This window comes from Anoplophora glabripennis, unplaced genomic scaffold (assembly GCF_000390285.2).
Source record: "Anoplophora glabripennis isolate ALB-LARVAE unplaced genomic scaffold, Agla_2.0 scaffold7, whole genome shotgun sequence".
Taxonomy (NCBI): domain Eukaryota; kingdom Metazoa; phylum Arthropoda; class Insecta; order Coleoptera; family Cerambycidae; genus Anoplophora; species Anoplophora glabripennis.
Window position 1 is genome coordinate 2,129,897 of NW_019419456.1, and position 19,129 is coordinate 2,149,025.

General features: G+C 33.0%; 1 protein-coding gene across 1 annotated transcript in view; it reads right to left on the bottom strand.

The window, feature by feature from the left end:
• LOC108904081 overlaps positions 1–19,129 on the bottom strand; it is a 165,026-nt gene that overhangs the window by 45,823 nt on the left and 100,074 nt on the right. The window contains exons 2-5 of the mRNA XM_018706487.1: positions 16,016–16,442; positions 12,624–12,887; positions 12,191–12,552; positions 7,285–7,754 (exon numbers count right to left, since the gene is read on the bottom strand). Of these exons, the coding sequence (XP_018562003.1) occupies positions 7,285–7,754; positions 12,191–12,552; positions 12,624–12,887; positions 16,016–16,442 (1,523 nt within the window). The remainder of the gene's footprint in view (positions 1–7,284; positions 7,755–12,190; positions 12,553–12,623; positions 12,888–16,015; positions 16,443–19,129) is intronic.

A 19,129-nucleotide genomic window follows, 5' to 3' on the forward strand; every position in this document is an offset into this window, starting at 1 on the left:
TTTAATTAGAAAAGAATTGCGACGTGTATCAAGGAATAATTTTGATGAGGTTCGTAAAAAAAAAACTTAAAAAGTAGGCTGGTTATTTTAAATTTACATAGACACTGGAAGAAAGGAGCCCTGAAACAGATCCTTGAGGAATGTGGTATCTTTTTTGAGAAATTTTAAAATGCTACCAATAACAGACTAATTTTATACATAAAAGAGTTATATTGCATTATATGTCAAATAGTTTTCCTTCCTTTGGATATTTTGTCACATTATTTCAAGCATAGGTGTAATGGTTTGTTACTGTTCATTGTAAATGAATCATTAATATGTCAAGATTTAGGGATTTTTCATTACCAGTACCAGTTGTGCAATATTGGATTGCCTACGCTCGGGGGTCACATGGCTTGTAAACATTTATGAAGGCTCTGTATGTTTACATTTCCAAACCTTTACAACTACCTTTTCAAAACAGCACTTTTCACATTTTAATAAAATAAGTCGTCACATTGAAAATAAAAACATATTGTATAAAAAGTTTGTTATGTTGAAGTATTTCACTACTCCTCATCACGAGACTTCAAAGTGGATAAATATAAATTTGTTAAGAACCACTCCTGACCTCTTGAGGTACAGGCATTCATTTACCAATTCTTTAAAGTTTCGTAATCTGTAGTGCAAATACCTCAAAAAACAAAAATTATCGAAAAAATGCCCAATAATATTGAAATCCTATTACAGGTAAAAAAAATATCTCCCTAGCGTAATCTTCAGCATTTACTTCGTATCAGTCAGAGTTAAGTGGTAGTGTTTGCATTCGTAAACACTTCAGTTACAAGGAAATCCTGCCAGATGGCGTGTGAAAGCATCGAAGAAAATCAATATCAAAGCACGTAGCTCCATCTGGGAACGACAACAAGGACTGTGTATTGATTAGGTCGAAAAAGAAAAAGGCTGCATTAAACGTCGGTAAATTATAATTAAATATAGAAACCTGCCATAAATTATAATTAAATATAGAAAACTGCCATAATAAAGAAAAAAAATGATTTGATATAAAAAAAAATTAAAATAAATTGGAGGAAATCTAAAAATCTATATAAATTTTATTAAAGACCACCGAAAGTATTTAAGAAATAACTTTTTAAAAAAATGTACAAGAGCAGTTCAAGAATTTTGAAACTTTTGTGAGGTTTCTTTTATTTTCAGAGGAGAGAACCAAGAAGATAGGTTATAATAAATAATAACCTCATTGTACATGGATGTCTCACATACCAGATTTTACAAAAATTGCATTGCAGATACCATTTGCCCTTATTTGAAAAATTTTAAACTAAGCGTAAATTAAATGTTACCTTTTTTCCTATAAACGTGGGTCCACATATGCTTCGTTTTCGATATACGTGGTGTTTAATTTTTTTTCGTTTTTTTAGGAATAATTTCCAAATAGATTTGAATGTTAGCATAAAACTTGGGGTACGGTGGTTTTTTAGGATGCTAAATTTAAATATGCCGTTGGTTTTGACGCTATTTGTAGAGGGTGATGTACATAGTGCGTTTATTTCCCTATCAATTTTAAGCAAGAAAGGTATCCTAGGTCGAAATCTCTAAGAGCAACCGTTTCCGAGATATTGGCTGATGAAGAGTTAAATGCACACCATATTTTCAAAATTTTAAAATTTATTTTGGACTCGCGTTTAGAGAAAAACAAAGTCTTATTTTGACCTCAAAAATATGCCCCTTAATTCTTTGTACTAAATTTTGAATCAGCCTGTATAACTACATAAAGACAATCAAAGCATTTTTTACACAATCATGACTTAAAAACACATTAAAGCCTTCCACAGACTTGGAGATTTGTATTTCACCGTCTTGAAGACTGTCCCGATGCAGGTCTCGGTATCACGTCGATGATGGAAGACATTTCTTTTTCCACTAACCAATTTTTAGCACCAAATGTTTCTCCTTTTCTTCTTAATTAAACAAACACCAATAATAACACTCATGGTAAACGTTTCTTTTCGCGAAGGAAGCATCTTCGTGTAGAAGCTATGTACTTTTTCATGATACAAATTGCAGTTTGTATCAATACGTACTCTTGTTACAAATCTCCAAGTCTGTAGCAGTCTTAAGCCAAGTTTAGAAAAAAACATAATTGAATGCATTTTGAACACTTATTCAGAATCTTTTTTTCTGTTTATTTAGGTACCATGTAAAAAAAATTAAAAATTTTATAAATAAATTTGCGCCTATAGAATCAGTCAGGGACCATTTTCTCGCAAAAGCAAACAAAAAATATATGCACTATACCACATATTTCAATTATAGTTATTCCAAAAAATCAATCTGTTTTCGTTATCAAAACTAGAAATGATGTTTCTATTTTAATTAAATTAACTGCCAAACCTAATTAAGAAAGAAACAACAGTCCCAGTTTCGATAAACAAAAAAAAAACATAGTTTTTCTAAACATTATAATCGAAGTATGTGATATAGATATGTATTTTTTTATTTTTCATTTTTCTGCTTTTCCAATGTGAGATTTTTGTTTAGGAAAAAATATTTCATAATGAAAATCGTCCTTGATAATTTTTTTTTGGTGACAGTTTAATTGATAACTTTTTAAATTTTTCCAGAGATGGCAAAATACAGAAAAACAGAGAGGAATATAAAATTATACCACAAATACATAAACTTGAAAGAAAATCTTTATCGGCTTCTTCTAAACAGGAAATGCTTTTATTTTTTTATTAAAATAATTTCTGAAGATTATTTTTTTAAATGTTCAAAAATATATTGCCAAACACAGTAACTATTAGGACCCTTTATATTCCAGAGTTTAACAAAAGTGAATTGTTTTTTAATTATTTCGTCTTTCAATGGTATTTCGGGTTGTTATGCCGTTGCCTATGTACCTAGTCGCTGCCAGCTACAGAATTACATTGCCCTTATTGTTCTCGGGCTAAGTTCTACGGCAGCAGGTCCGTTCTCAGAACCCCTAGACACACCCTGACGTACATTCCAGTTCTTGTTGTTGGTTCTAGAGTAACTACCAACGGAACCGCTTCTTGAATAATGATCCTCCAAGACGCTGTGTAGTGGCCTCCGCAATTGGTCGCATCCAATGTTTCGAAACATATTGCCATTCTTCACTGCCACTCACCATTAAAAATACCGACAGTGAGAGATTACGAAACGTTGAAAGCATTAGAAGCGATCAGTTACAGAGGCCACTAAGGAACATTTCAGGGGACCACTTTTGTCTGAGAAATGGTTCCATAACGTAGGTCTTAGAACCAACAGAACCCAAATTAATATCAGGGTGAACCTAAAGATTTTAACGGTCTGTCCGCCCTCACAGAGTTTAGCCCGAGAACGCCAAGGGCAGGTCTAAGATTCCTAAATAAAACTAAGGAACTAGTTGGTGGTGAGCATTACAAACCAAAAAATCATTATTTTTTTTTCTTTTTGTAATTTTCCTGTGAAATAACAGATATTCAACACAATTTTGAGGATTTTTTTTATAGTACAGTCATTGGAGCTTTTCACCTCCGAATTCTTTGAAACTGAACCGATCGACTTGAAATTTGGCAGATAGTTAGAGAAAAGGTCAATTAAGATTAGTGACATAGCAGCGATCGACGCTTCCACCCCGTTGGGGGTTGACATCCCTTCTTGGGGTTGGAATTTTTTTCAAAAATAACGCTGAAAATGGATAGAGAATCAAATTTTGAAGCAAAAAATATTCGAATAATTTTTTCGAGAAATCAATAGTTTTTTAGTTATTTCACGATTGAAAACTTGGAATTTTGAGTGAAAAAAAAAACAAAGTATTTTTCGCGAATAACTTAAAAACTACGCATTTTATTTAAAAAAGTGTAATAAACAAAAATGTAGCTTATAAATAAACAAAGAAAATCGTTTTTTAAAAAGTGTTGTACCTATACAAAGTGAAATATGGTTAGTGAAAGGGGACTTGTTTTGGGGGGAATACTCGAATCGATGTATTCAACGTCAAATAACGGAAAAAGGATTAATTTTACGTGAATAACGCTCCGGAAGTTTTTTGTAGTACTCAAAAAGACCTCCAAAATGAGCACTTATAAAAGTTAATTAGAGCAAAATTAAAAGAGTTATCGTCAAAAACAGATGGCTTGCTCATACTTTTTAAGGAAAAATGAGCAGTAAACGCTGTACCATTTTCCGTCAGAATTAAAATTAATCGTAGACCCTTTACAATTAGTTTTGTTTTAGTGTTTTCCATACGATCCTGAAGTTATACTGATTTAGAATGCGTATTTTTTGAATAATGTACGGTAAAAGTTGAAAACGTATTTTTCATTATTCAAAAAAAATTGCCCTATTTTTATAATAACTCTGAAACTATGAAAGATACGTAAAAAATGATACACAACAAAAATGTAACTTCTTCTTCATCAAATATTTTGCTTTTTTTTCCTATAGCATAAAAAATAAAGGAGATATCGCCGATTGAAGTATCCATTTCAGTGAAAAAACGACCTGTCTCGATCCCTTCGATCCTTTCCCTTTAAAAAACGAAGGACCTAAAAGGTTTTATATGCAAACGATCTTACAGCTCTTGAAATTATCTTTAAAATGCTTTTTTGTAGGATACTATAGCTTCAAAATTAACCGAGTTATGGTAAAAAAACCAATGACATTTTTTCGGAGCAAAATAGGCTTTCTCATTTTTATATATTATATATTATATTATACAAATAAAATAAGTAAAAAAATTTAGTGTGATTATTTATACGCAGCGTAGCAATTTTTTTATGATTGATTATATTTAAAAATCGATTATAATAAAAATATTTTACATTAATATTGGTAAAAGGGTAGTTTATAAGAGTTGAAAATGGCAAAAGTAAAATATTCTTTCATAAACAATATAAGGGAATTTTTATTTTAAATTATTGCACAATTATAGCATTCCAAGATTTAAAATGTATTTTTTTATCATATTTTTAGCACAGGGGTGATTTATAAGGGTTGAAAAGTGTTATGAGATACAAATTCTTTCATAAGCAATGAGGGAATTTTTATTTTAAATAATTGCACCGTTAAAGCATTCCAAGCTTTTAAAAAGTAATTTTTTATCATTTTTGTCAATACAGGGGTGATTTTTAGGGGTTGAAAGGGAAAAATTCTTTTATTAGCTATTTTGTAACTTTTATTTTAAATGATTGCACAATTTAATCATTCCAAATCTTTAAAAAGTAATTTTTATCATTTTTTGCATAGGGGTAGTTTTTAAGGGTTAAATAAAGGGTCGAAAAAATTAAATATATCATAAAACATGTTCGAGAAGATGGAACATTTTATAATCTTTGTGCTTGAACAAGATTTTTCTCAATAAAATGCTTAAAACTTCATTTTTTCACTTAGAGGTAGTTTTTACCCCTAAAAAACAAAAAGCGCCAATCGGGCTTATGTCACTTTTGAATTTGAGCCTTATTCTAAATTTTCATGCAAATCCATGCAGTTTCAATGAATTCAGAGGTTACAGCTGATTTTCAGCTTCAATGAATGTACTATTATTTTTTCTGGAGTTATCACATTCGGACATACCGAGCATTTGCCATCATCGGTGGGCGTAAGGCCCCGTTAAACTCAGAAAACCACCGACAAATTATAGTTTTCAATAGAGCAGATTCTTTATAATATTTTTCAAGCCATAGCTGAGCTTGAAAGGTATTTTTGCCAATAAAAAAACAGCGTTTAATCAACATATGACATTCGGTTTTGTCCACTGTTTTGTTTTGAAGATGTAAAAAGCAGTGTCACTGAAACATCGATATCTCGATAAGTAATGGTCGAAATGTCACGAAACTTTGAAAAGTTTCTTTTGAAGGTTTTAAAGACGCCATCTGTAGGCTAATCCCGGAACATTTTGACCAATGTGTTATGCATAAGAAAGTGATAAGACAAATTTAATTGACATTTAATTTACTTTACTAGTCCAGGAAAATTTGACGAAAATAGAGCCGAACCACGGAAGGTTCGATTTTGATGGGACAAAGTGCGTTCTCTTCGTAATTGCATGTACATCAAAGTCTACAATGTCTCATGCGGCGCTAATTTGTTTATTTATAAATAATCAATTATTATTAACAAATAATCGTATTTCGGATATTACGTGGGGTGGAAACGGCCAATCTTGATGCGGTAAAGCTCATTCTTCTTCTTATTAGTTGTACTTTAACTGTAAAGGACCCCCACCGATCTTCATTTGTTTATCGGTTTTTATTTGATTGTTATAAACAAATTAGACGTGATATCTGCGGTCGGGAGTAGGACTAGCCGATTTGGACGGGATGAACGTGGTTTTATATAGAAAGTTCAAGACCCTAATGCAGGAAGTGAATTCTCAAAAAGCTGAAGACCATATAGAACATGAATCATTATGAATAAATGTTATCCACTTCTCTTTGATTAAAAATTATCCATTCTAAGTCTTAGTTACAGATTGCACGTGTAATTTTTTTATAATGATTAATTAGTAAAAAGAAACAAATGAAGATCATTCGGACCTTAACGGTTTTGGAATATCCCGGATGATGATCAAAGTGACTTATTCCATAAAAATCAGACTTTTCTCGTCCAGCTCACAGATAACAGCCCGAATTTGTATATACTAATTCATTGAAGATCAATGAACAAATGAAAATCAGTCTGCCCTTAGTGGCCCTTAGTGGTTCTGGATCACCTTGTAATCCAAGTACGAGAAGAGCGTCGATTACCGCGTGAAAATCCCCCTCTCCCAGTCCGATTGCCTAATTTGCTCTTAATGATCGAATAAAAATCAATAAACAAATGAAGATCGGTGGGAGTCTCCCAAAGTTAAGGTACAACTAATCAGAAGAAGAATGGGCTCTACCGCATCAAAATTGGCCTCTTCCAACCCACGTAATATCCGAAATACGCTAATTTGTTAATATTAATTGATTATTAATAAATAAACAAATTAGCGCCGCATGAAACGTTGTAGACTTTGACCTACATGCAATTACGAAGAGAACGCACTTTGTCTCATCAAAATCGAACCTTCTTTATCCAATTCCAAGATGAAATGCTAATTTTCCTGGACTATACTGGGAAAAAGCAGCCCTTATTCTTTTTCCACAAGGAATATGAGAAACCCCTCAAAAATATCAAAATCGAACCACCTTGTACCCTTTAGAATATTCCAACCCTCCCCCCATATGAACTGTTGCAAAAAAAAGCAAAAATGCGGAGAACACCCCCAAAATCCCGATCCCAAAGCCTGCTCACCTGGAGTCATGATGTCCACCACGGACGTGTTGGCACTGTTGCTGACCTTCGCCGTGTTATTCCTCGAGCTCCTCGTCCTCTGCCTGGCCTTCCTGAACAGCTGCTTGTAATTTTCCGTCTTCTTGCTGAGGTAGTAGTACTGCACGCAGTCGGACACCGACTTCCTGTCCAGATAGGAAGCTATCACGCCGAAATTCTTCGGGTGTTGCAGGTACTTCTCCTTGAAGATCTCCTTCTCGCTGGCCGTCCACACGTTGAGGAACTGCCTGCCCTTGTACACGTCCTCCATGTCCTCGATGAAGCCGTTGCTGTTCGCGTACTTGATCTTGCGCTCGCGCTGGTCGAGCAGGATGGGCGGTATCACCGCGTAGCTGCGCATCTTCTTGTCCTCCAGCGCCTGCTCCTGCAGGTTGTCCATTATCTCCTCCATGTCCGCCTCGGACTTCACCCGCGCCCCCACCCTGTTGAATCTGCAGAAAAAAATGATTGGTTACAGCACAAGAAATGAAAACAACTTCATGTTTTTTCTAACTATAATTTTTTTATTATTAGCCTTTGTATTCTTCCCTTAAAGGTAAATGTTTCCCTTTATTTACAAAATAATAAAGTGGCTAATGATTACTTGTCAAATAAAATTAGTAAATTCGTATACAGGGTGATCCATTAACAGTATCGAGTGGCTGTATATAGAAAAGTAGACGTGCTACGATTATGGGGTAAAAAATCTATTAACAAATACGACCTAAAGAAATTGATTTAAAATATTTTCAAGTTTGTAACTTCACCGCTAGGGGGCGCAACTGCTAGTGTTACAGAAAATTGTCGGTTTTTCGAAATTTCGTTTATATAACCTAAGTTGCAAATACATTTTTTAGATACACTGTTAAACCCTTCATAAGTTTTGTTTGAACTTTGTTTTTGTTATTAACAACGTTATTTTATTTTTTATTTTAAATTGTCATAACTTCTAAATGTTTCATTCGATTTCAATAAACGATGGCTCATTTTAAAGAACTATTAATAAAATTTATTTTATGATATAGGAATGAAAATATTATTTTCCTGCACAGCGGTAGACGACGCTAATGAGAAAAGTTTTGTAATTGTCTCCGTTTACTAAAAAAATTAAATGCAACGATATAGGTTTTTTTTCATGGCTTGATAGACCATTCATTATGGAAAACAAATAAATGAAATAAAAATTTCAAGATAGCGTCCTTCATACTGACGTTGCTATGGTAACAAAAAAAAAAGTTCAAACAAAACTTGTGAAGGGTATAACAGTGTATCTAAAAAATGTATTTGCAACTTAGGTTATATGTGAAATTTCGAAAAACCGACAATTTTCTGTAACACTATAGCAGTTGCGCCCCCTAGCAGTGAAGTTACAAACTTGAAAATATTTCAAATCAATTTCTTTTGGTCGTATTTGTTAATAGATTTTTGACCCCATAATCGTAGCACGTCTAGTTTCATATATACAGCCGTCCGACACCGTTAATTGATCACCCTGTATACAGCGCCCGAAGAGAAAATGCATATAAAAGGACATTCCTCATGAAAAAATAAGCTCAAAATTCATATAAATCTGTTAGAAAATTCAACTATTTTAAATTGTTAATGTCTCCCCTTCTAAACAAGATTTATTACTCAAATTCCGTTCGTTTTCCATTATGTATATTCAATGGTACGAATAATAAATACAGAGCATTTATGAATGATTACAAGCCACATGACGAATAATTTTGTTTGGAACAGTAAAGGCTTCCCCAAACAGGCGTGATATCGGACGCCAAACACTGCGATACAGTATCGTCCGATAAAACAATTCCTGCATTTTAAATGCAAACACGTGTCTCCTATCAAACTGAGACGATCATCGCACGATGCGTTATTATTGGGACAAATACATTGCAACGACACTGTGTTCTATACTCCTCAAGACATAGATCGCATAGTTGATCAAGCGTTTTCTTACATTTACTAAACTTGCACATAAACATGGATTTATCTCCAGAGAAGTTCAAGACGTTCTGCTTCTGGTTGCAGTTGATGAGGATGAAGAAGCACATCATCTAAAAGAATCCAGAAGTTTACTATGATAAGACTAAATTTAAAAACAGTGATTATGGCTAAATGTTAGGAATTGTCCAAAGCAATTTTTTTAGTCATAAGTTTAACTTTTTTTTTAAAGATTGTGGATTTATGACATAAAGGCCACGAGAGAAGATAAAGGCGAATTTTATACATTAGTTCCTCAGCTAATTAGAGACGAAAAACGATTCTTGAATAAAATAAGGCAACATAGTATTTTGTTTGTTACCCAACACGCATGCGTAATCGGATGAGGAGTACACAATCGTTAATATCGTAAACGCACATATTTGAAAGCTTCTAGGCGATACTGCGATATCGCTGTAACGCATTGCGATTAGGACGTCTCTGTTGATTGTAAATCAACTGTTAGTATTGTTGACAGTAAAATTTAGGGATTTTTAGTTGGCAGTACCAATTGTGCAATGTTGGTTGCCTAAGCTCGAAAGTCACTTGACTTGTAAATATTTATTAATGCTCTGTATATATATTGTATAGGGAGAAATAAATAAGTTACTCCAATAGACTAGTGTGCATTATTTGTCCAATGTTCTACAAATATCTTGATTCGGAAACATATCGTTTTCGAGTTATGGAATTATTATTATTTTTTTTTTGATATAGGAAGGAAGATCTGATTCTTTTGTACACAGTTTTTAAGCCCTATGAGTTTGTGTGAAACATTTGTGTACACTTGGTTAAAACGAAACATTATATCAAAAATTATATCAAAATTTTGGAATAAATTACATAAATGTCTTGGTTTATCTCAGAAACTAAGATTTTCCAATACAATTTTAAACCTGAGTAAGGTTGCCAACATCGAGCTGACGTAAAGAAGAAATATTTCAAATAATTTTCACAGAGATTTTGTGCCACCCTGTAAAATCTTAATTTGTGTGATTTTAACCAAATTTTTTTAAGATGCAGAGTTTGATGAAGTGTGCTTTGTGAAGGAAAATGAGTGTGATCCCACAAAATCCAAGGCATACTACGTCCAAGTAAAATTCTAATATTTCATATTAGGCATTTTTTGAGAAAAATTATTTACGCCACTGGATTCAAGACCCCCAAAATGGGCCAATACCAAATTTTATCAAAAATTTTTAAATAACAACTTTGTAGCCAAATCAAAAATTCACAAGTCTACTTTTTTCGTTAATTTATTGTTGATATCAAGTTGTCCATGCAGCAAAACAAAAAATGAGGTAGTTAGCTAACTGTCAAAAATGACAAATTAAGAAAGTATCAAAAGGTACCTGGCAAAAAATAAAATAAAAGCTTTTAAATCAAAATTTGTCCATACTTTGGAATAGGGAGATGAAGAAAAACGTTTGGAGTTTTGTTCTTGGGAAAATATTTAAATAATCCTAAATTTTTATGTGAAATTTTGTTTAGTGATAAGGCCACATTTACTACAAATGGGGTAGTTTTATCCTAAAATTGTTGTCATTAGTCAGTTGAGAATCCAAAAGTTATTATAAACACAAAGAGGTAGTATTCGCAAAAAATTAACGTTTGGTGTGGAAAATAATAGAATTAATAGTCACTTTCTTTTTTGACGGCAATTTGAATGCAAATAGATTTTTAAATTTTCTTAATAATGAATTTCGGAAGGCACGAGATGATTTGCTTATAATAAATCTTTTTAATTTGAAGTTTCAATTAGACGGTAGCCCTATTCATAACGCTGCTGCGGTGAGAGAATGGTTAAATTAACATTTTGAGAATTGTTGGATAGGACGAAATAGGCCTTTAATTGAGTGGCCGCCAAGATCCCCAGACTTGATGCCATTAGATTCTTTTCTTTCGGGTTTATTGAAACAAAAAGTTTATAAATCAAGACCACAAACTGTACACAAACTAGGTGCCAGGATAATGCAAGCCTGCACAGAAATTACCCCAAACCAAATACAAAAAGTAATTATGAACGTACTAGAAGTAAATGGTGGATTGATAGAAGTGACAAGAATATAATTATTTAACTTTTGTTGGTTTCATTATTTTATTTTTAAATTTTATTAATACTTATATATAATACCACATTACTAGAGTTTAATTAATTTCATTTTTTTGTTTTTATTTTGCTTCATGGACAACTTGATAGCAACAATAAATTAGTGACAAAAAAGTAAAGACTTGTGAATTTTTGATTTGGCTACAAAAACGTAATTATTTAAAATTTTTTGATAAAATTTGGTATTGGCATGTTTTGGGGGGTTGCGAATCCAGTGGCGTATATATATTTTTCTCAAAACGTCCCTAATATGATGAAATATTAGAATTTTACTCCTAAAAATGGACGTAGGATTTTGTGGGATTACGCTCATTTTTATTGACAAAGCACACTTCCAGCTCTACATCTTAAAAAAATACTGGATAAAATTGCACAATAAATAAAGACTTTACAAGGTGCCTTACAAACAAATGGGTCACATTGTATATTTAAAAATTTTATAACAGTCATGATAAACAAACAAAAATGCTTTTCATAAATAAGAAAAATAAAATTCGTAAATACAAAAAATGTTTTAGGTGAATTTTAAACAAAACAACTGAAAAATGTATTAGTTCCATAATATAACAAACACTCATAAAAAATATCTACCAATAAATTAGTATTACAATGCTTTATATTAATATACAAAATAACTACTCTGCGGACAAAAACCCCGACCAACACTGAAGTGCACTCGCAATATCTACTTAACAGTTAAGATCATTCGTCAGTAGAACCACCAGACATATACCAACTTCGAGAATTAAATTTTAAATATTAAATTCGAGTCATCCCAAAACCCTCCCCACGTACCTCTCTTTGTCTTCCCGCTGCTTCCTCAGCTCGGGAAAGACCTTCTCAAAGAACTCCCTGTTCTTTGCCTCCTTGGCTTTCCTCTTGGTGCTACTCTCGATCTTGTCCACCTTCCTCAGCCACTCCTGCATCATCTTGCTGTAGGTTTCTGTCAAATAGGAATTCCTCGACTCTTTATCCGTGTGCCTCTTCTTGAAGTATTCCAACAGACGCCTCTTGAACGCCACGTTCTTCCTCTTGTTCTCGTGGTAAGCGGGGGCATCGCTGGGCTGGTTGTAAAGCGGCCACTCCACCTTCGGCCCCAATGTGTCGAGCTGGGCGTGCGCGCTCTGCGCCTTCTTTCTGTTCTCCGCATAGATTTTCTACAAAACAAAAAAACAAAATAACCATCTTTACGACAAGAAAAATTGCCTCTGATGATGAGTTTACTAACCTGGGGTAGGCTCTGGTGCTTGGGCACATCCTCCTCGACTACCGGCTTGACGGAGGGCTTGTTGGCGATCTCCTCCAGCTCCGCCTGCTTCTTCTTGAGTATCGCTATCTGCGATTCAGCCTTGGCGATCTCTCTATCAACCTTGCCGATCTGCTGGATGAGCTCGTCCTTCGTGGTGCGGAAGGCCTGATCGTCCTGGGTCAGCTGATCGGGGAAGGTGGGTGAAATGGCTTCCACCTGGGGATTGTACGTACCCGGCTGCTCCTTTTGGGGAGAACAAAACAGAAATTAGAGGACCGGCATAAGTTTAAATCATCATTACTGGAACAAAATGTCATATTTCCATATTTTGGGTTTTTAACTCGGTTCTAAATGATAAAATTTGTTCGATAAGTATGCCTCGAAGAGCTATATTGACAAACATTTGTGAAAATCTAAAATTTATATTATGTTTTAATTAATATACTCACATGAGAGAATTGGAGTCAAACAAAATTGGAAATATTAAATTTTAATTCAGTAGAAGCAATTTTAAGGTTATCTTACGGTTTACCATCTGGTATTTTACAATTTTCAAAATGATTCTAGGTAATTCGTATTCCATTTTCATAAATGTTTTTAAAATTACTAATTTGATAGTCACTAACAATGTCAAAGTCTAGGCAAAATAATTGTTTGCTTTAGACAATTGAACATCTTCCAAGATGTCAGGTTTTGAAATGCCAATCAAGATGCCATATAAAATATTTAGAAATAATGTAATATTATTGACTTTTTGAAAAGTTCTGTTTTAAATATCGTGAAATGCTACTGTAATTATATTAATTTTAAAATGAACACAACATATTTTATATTTAAGCGCTTACCATTTAAGGCTGATATAAAATACAATTATTTCAATAGATAATTAAAATCATTTACACATTAAAATCAGGATTTATTTACAATATTTTTACAAACAACACAACACAACTATAAATTATACACAACACTATGGTATTTGCAGAATGTGTGAATCTGCCATAAAAAGTATATCTTTTTATTAGTTACACAAAAAAATTCAGAAAATAGGATCACTGGGTTCTTAAGATTTACATAGAATGTAACCCAATTAAAACAAATTTGTTTGACACTGAACTGTATTTTGAGTTCTTTAGATCAAATTAGATATAGATGGATGTAATATATAGGATGTTGAAGTATACAAAAAATTCAGGACTGCATTCCCTGGAAAATTTTAAAGGGGGTCTTGCGAATATTTTTTTTAATTGGAGCCTCTCTTAAAAAGTTACAGTCCATTAAAGGGGAAATTTTTTTCAATTTTTCTCAAAAACTGTTGAATATAGCAAACGAAATTTGGAATAATTACAGTACTTATAAAATCATATTTTACTGAAATGTTTTCCATTTTCCTGGTTTGCTATAAGGGGGTGAAGATTAGACCACTTCTTCCATGTTTTATTTACAAACTTTTTTATTCTTTCAGATTATTTAAGCAAAATAACATTTTAAGATGCTTTCGTTTAATTAGAAACTTTTTTGTGATTTAGAAAAATTTTTTGTTGCTCTTTTTGGGAAAAAGATATTTTTTCAAAAGGAGGCTATTTCGAAAACTTTTGTAAAGATAATATATAATTTCAACTACAATTAGTTTGAATTACACATTTTTATTTATTTCTTTGTTAGGTTTAATAAATCAATTTACACCATCCCCAATTAATGGCCTGTTACTTTTTAGAGGGGCTCCAAATAAAAAGAATTGTAAGAAACCCCTTAAAATTTTCCAAGTATCCAAGGAATACAGTCCTGAAATTTTTGTACACACTTATGCAACACCCTGTATTTCAAAGGTAAAAAAAAAATATGACTAAAGCTTTAGGAATTTTTACAAAAAAAATTGCTACAGTAAATCTCTCCGACGTAATTTAAAAGGTGTGCACTTTAAATTTTATTGAAAAATTGAAAAACTCAGACATGGTTTAGTAAGCAATTTTTTTTATTAATATTTCGATTTGAATTGAAATGTGTTGAAACATAGTTTCTTGGGTAAAAATAGTGTAACTTGCAACAAGAGACATAAATGCAGATATTTTTTTGTAAGTGACCAAGTATTTTATGTTGAGTAGCAAATATTATTTTTTGTTTTTCTTATGTAACCTCAAGTTCGATTAAATAGAAAACGAAGTGATACATTGTAAATTATTGTTTTTTAGTAGTTTCCGTAGCAACACGGATTTTTTTTTTCAAAGGGCATTTTATTACTGCATTTATCAAGCATCTTTGACTATTTATCATATTTGACTTATTTATACAAATATGTTCAATTGGAACAGATAAGAATACGTTCATTCAAATTTAATTAGTATATTATTTTAATTAAGAAAATCATATTTTTTTTCACATTGTCACCTCTAGAGGTGAAAACTTAATATGTACCCTTTTTAATGATGCTGAAGAAAGTAATACAGAAAGAAGTTTTTTTGTCAAAAAACACATTTTCCGACTTTTTTTAACCATACAAAGCTACAAGGAAGCTCAGTTTCTTAGCGTAGTAGCGAGAATGTTTAGAAAATTTTGTTTTTTTTTTCAAAAAGGAAAAAAGCACAAAGTTTCACGTGGGTTAACTTGTTTATTTTAGGAAACTTCCTAAAAAAGTTGTACAGATCTTGGAGCAATTCAAAAATTAATTTTTAGAGAAAACTATTTAACACCGTTAGATGAAAGTTATGTTGCTATAAACATAACAGTCTGTAAAAAAACAAAGTATGCCATATCTTTATTTTCTTAGCTTTTTCTAGATAAAACTTTTTAATTGATTACCCGTTTGCAAATGTTAAATTAATTTGTAATAAAGAGAAACTGAGAACATAAATTAGAATATATTAAAATAAATTATACCACATACAAGGTGTTCCACTTAATACTGTAATACGTTCATAGTTAGATTATACGTATTTTAGATTTTATTTGATGTATTTTTTTATTATTTTTTGTAAGATAGAGTTAGGTTAGGTTAGGTTAAATTCAAATAATATTTTAAATATAGGGCAGCCTGAGAAACATTGTGCAAATAAGATGTAGATTTAAATGGAACGCTATTTATATGCACACAGCAATTTTTTTAAATACCTATGTATATTTGAATTTAACTGTTCGTTTTATTACAATGTCTTTTCAACTAAATGCAGTTGCAGTGCAGTTGTAGACGGAATATTCATCGTGTCGATGAATTAAAGTCTCACCTACGAAAAACTAAGGAAACAAATATATGACCTAATAAGCTGTCCAAACCAAAAAAAAATCTGACAACACTGCACTCTATAGAAACGACCTATAAGAACGGCTTAAAATATTGTTGCTCGTGATTCGACAACGCTGTTGCGTATACGTACCCTAGTGTCGATCCTGAGGGGCTGAATGCCCTCCTTGTCCTGCAGCCGGATCTTCTTCAGCGGTTGCTGCCCGCCCCCCTGGAGTCCGTCGACGCAGACGACGCTCGCCTGGATAGCGGACTCCCTGGGCCGGCCTGGCCCGTACTCCGGGTGCAGCAACGAGATCCGATTGGGCCGGAAGTCGCGGTACACGCCGGCGGAGAGGAGGGGCGGCGCGGCGGCGGCCGAGACCGCCGTCGGCGCCGGCGGGGGCGCCTGGTACCGCTGGGACACCTGCACCTGGTTGAGGGTGGCCGCGGGGGGCGGTTGCGGCTGCAGCTGCGGCGAAGCGGGGTAGGGGTAGCGTCCCGTCGCCGGCAGAGGAGACCTGGAGCGTTTGTAGATGTCGGCCGCCGAAGCCGCGTGCGACGCCTGGCTGTGGTTGGGTCTGCAACAAATTCACGGAGGTCAGCGGGGCAGTCGAAACGTGATGTCGTTTGCCCCCGGTTAGTGAGGGGGCTTACGAATAACTATGAAACCGTTCGAGGACTGCTGGCTTGTGAAATGCTTAAAAAGTCAGCGGTTCCAAAACTTGTCTAAATCTATACGTACACGGAGAAAAGTGACTTAGATGTGACGAGATAAATTAGAATCATTTTTAATTCTATATAAATGTTTATTTTTAATTTCCTACTAGTTTTGGCTATTATGCCATCATCAGGAAAAAAGATAAATAACAAATCATTGGAAAACAATTGACAACTTTACAAAAAAAAAAACTATTAATTTTTGTATTATTTTAAATATATGTATTAAGTATCGCAAAAGATCAGTTTTTTCATGTTTGAACGAATGATGAAAACCTCACCTTGTTACCATGTTTAATTTCGGAGAGGTTTTTGATATTTTCGAAGATGCTACAAGTATATTTTTTTAATCAAATAATACTGAAATGGTACATTTTCGACATAATATGTTCATCAAAGTAAACCTTCAATTGAAAAATTAAAAAAAAGGTACTTCACGTTTATAAGAAATTGGATATCCCAGATAATTTTAAATTGTGGAGAGATTGATCTGGTGGATTGTTTTTAAGCTCTTCTATTACTGATATTATACCTTTCATAAAGAAGTTCAAGTACCTACCCATAAACAGGATAGGAAACCTTTTCTATACCCCTCAAAAGTATATCTTCTATATCATAATGTAAATTAGGGAAATTTAATTAAAAAAAATGACAATCGGTTAATAATAATGTCAAACATACCTACAATTCACACAAAGTACAATACTACACTATTGGAAAAAAATAAAGGAACAAAAAATGTTGAAATTAATTTTTTAGTGATTTTCGAAAGGTAGTATCTCGATGAAAAATGGTCGTTTGAGATAAACAAAAAAGCATTTTGAAGCTTTAAGTCTCTAGTTTCACGATGTTTGGACAGAATTTTATTTAGAGCTATGATTATCGAATAATCAAATTCCATTTTTTTTATGACTGTCCATGGGCTCAGGATTTTTTTTTTCAAACTCAATCAATGTAGAGGTCAATTAGCTTATTTATTAAGCTTCAATTTGATTTTTGAAAGGTCTCTGGGTGTTGAGATATCAATAGTTGAATGAAAAATAACAGTTTTGTTTTAATCATCTACACTATGTTCGCGATTAGGGTGAATAAAAGGAAAAACTTTTTTATTTTACAATTTTACGGAAAAAAAAAACACTTGATAAAAAGTTTTGCAGAAATAAAAAATCTGAAAATGTCACGAGAATAAACTACCTTTATTTTTAATATTTCTGAAAAGCGATATTTTGCAAAAGTCGTGCAAAAAAATACTAGTTTTTAAATAAATAAATTCGCACAAAATTTCGTATTCTTAAATCTTTTGGGCACCCCGTACATGAAATGTTAAGTTTCACCATGGTCACTTCATTTTAAATTCAAGCGAAACTTTTTATCAAGTGTACCATTATTCCGTAAAACGTAAAATAAAAAAGTTTTTCCTCTTATTCACCCTAACCGCGGACATACTGTATATCTCTGCAATAAATTATTACACAGTAAATCCAAGGGCGGTTTTGAAAACTTGAATAAATTCTCTGCAAGGACCTGTCATGGTAATTTTTTTCTCTTTTTTCTTTTGATTACTCGATAGCCATAGCACAGCTCATAGCTCAAAAAAAAATTGTATAAAGATCTTGAAACTAGACTTAAAGCTTCAAAATGCTTTTTTGTTTATTTCGATACGATAAAATTACAAAAATATTCATGAAAACTTGTTCCTTTATTTTTTTCCAGTAGTGTATGATATTAAACCGTGATATCGCTTATTTTAATTCCTTGTGATTGCCATAATTTCCATGAACATTCAAAAAAAACTAACGGTGCACTTATGGCTGCTTTAATATGATTGATTTAATATTCCATACATAACATTTCAAACTCATAGTTCCAAAACCTTTTTAACGTTGAGTGCTATCAAATCCATTTTACTGCAAATGACGGTGTCTGGCAAAAATAACCAGAACACAAATATAAAATATTAATTTCATTTCAATTCCTCTGCGAATTGTGTACGTATGTTATTAATGAAGTAACGTTAATTATTAATATGTACAGTTTTAATTATCATTCTAATTATCTACATAGATAACGATAGAGATCTCTGGCCTATTCATAACAACACAATCTAACCACATTCAATGTTAATTCCAATCATAACGATTCCCACAGCTGGATAGTTCTCGATATTAATAATAGCTCGCTGCATTCCTATTTACAATTTACTACTAATTAAAGGAAAAAATACATCGGAAAAAAAGTTGTTTGTTATTAAGGCATACCTCGAATTCGCCGCGATAGTTTTCTGGTATTAGATACGGGACGTGATTTTAATTCCAATTTTTTATGCGCTTTTTATACAATTCCGTCCGAACACAATTAAAGTCCAAGGCCTGGAGCACAGGGGACAGCAAAGTTCACTTCTTCTACATGGAATTCTTAACAGTAAGGCAACGGTAAGACGCGCATCTAGTAGGCCGTTTAAAAAGGCAAAGATCAGTTCCATGTCACGTAAAAAGCCAAAGTAGGCCATCAATGCAACTCGTTTGTTTTCGGACGAGACTATACATAT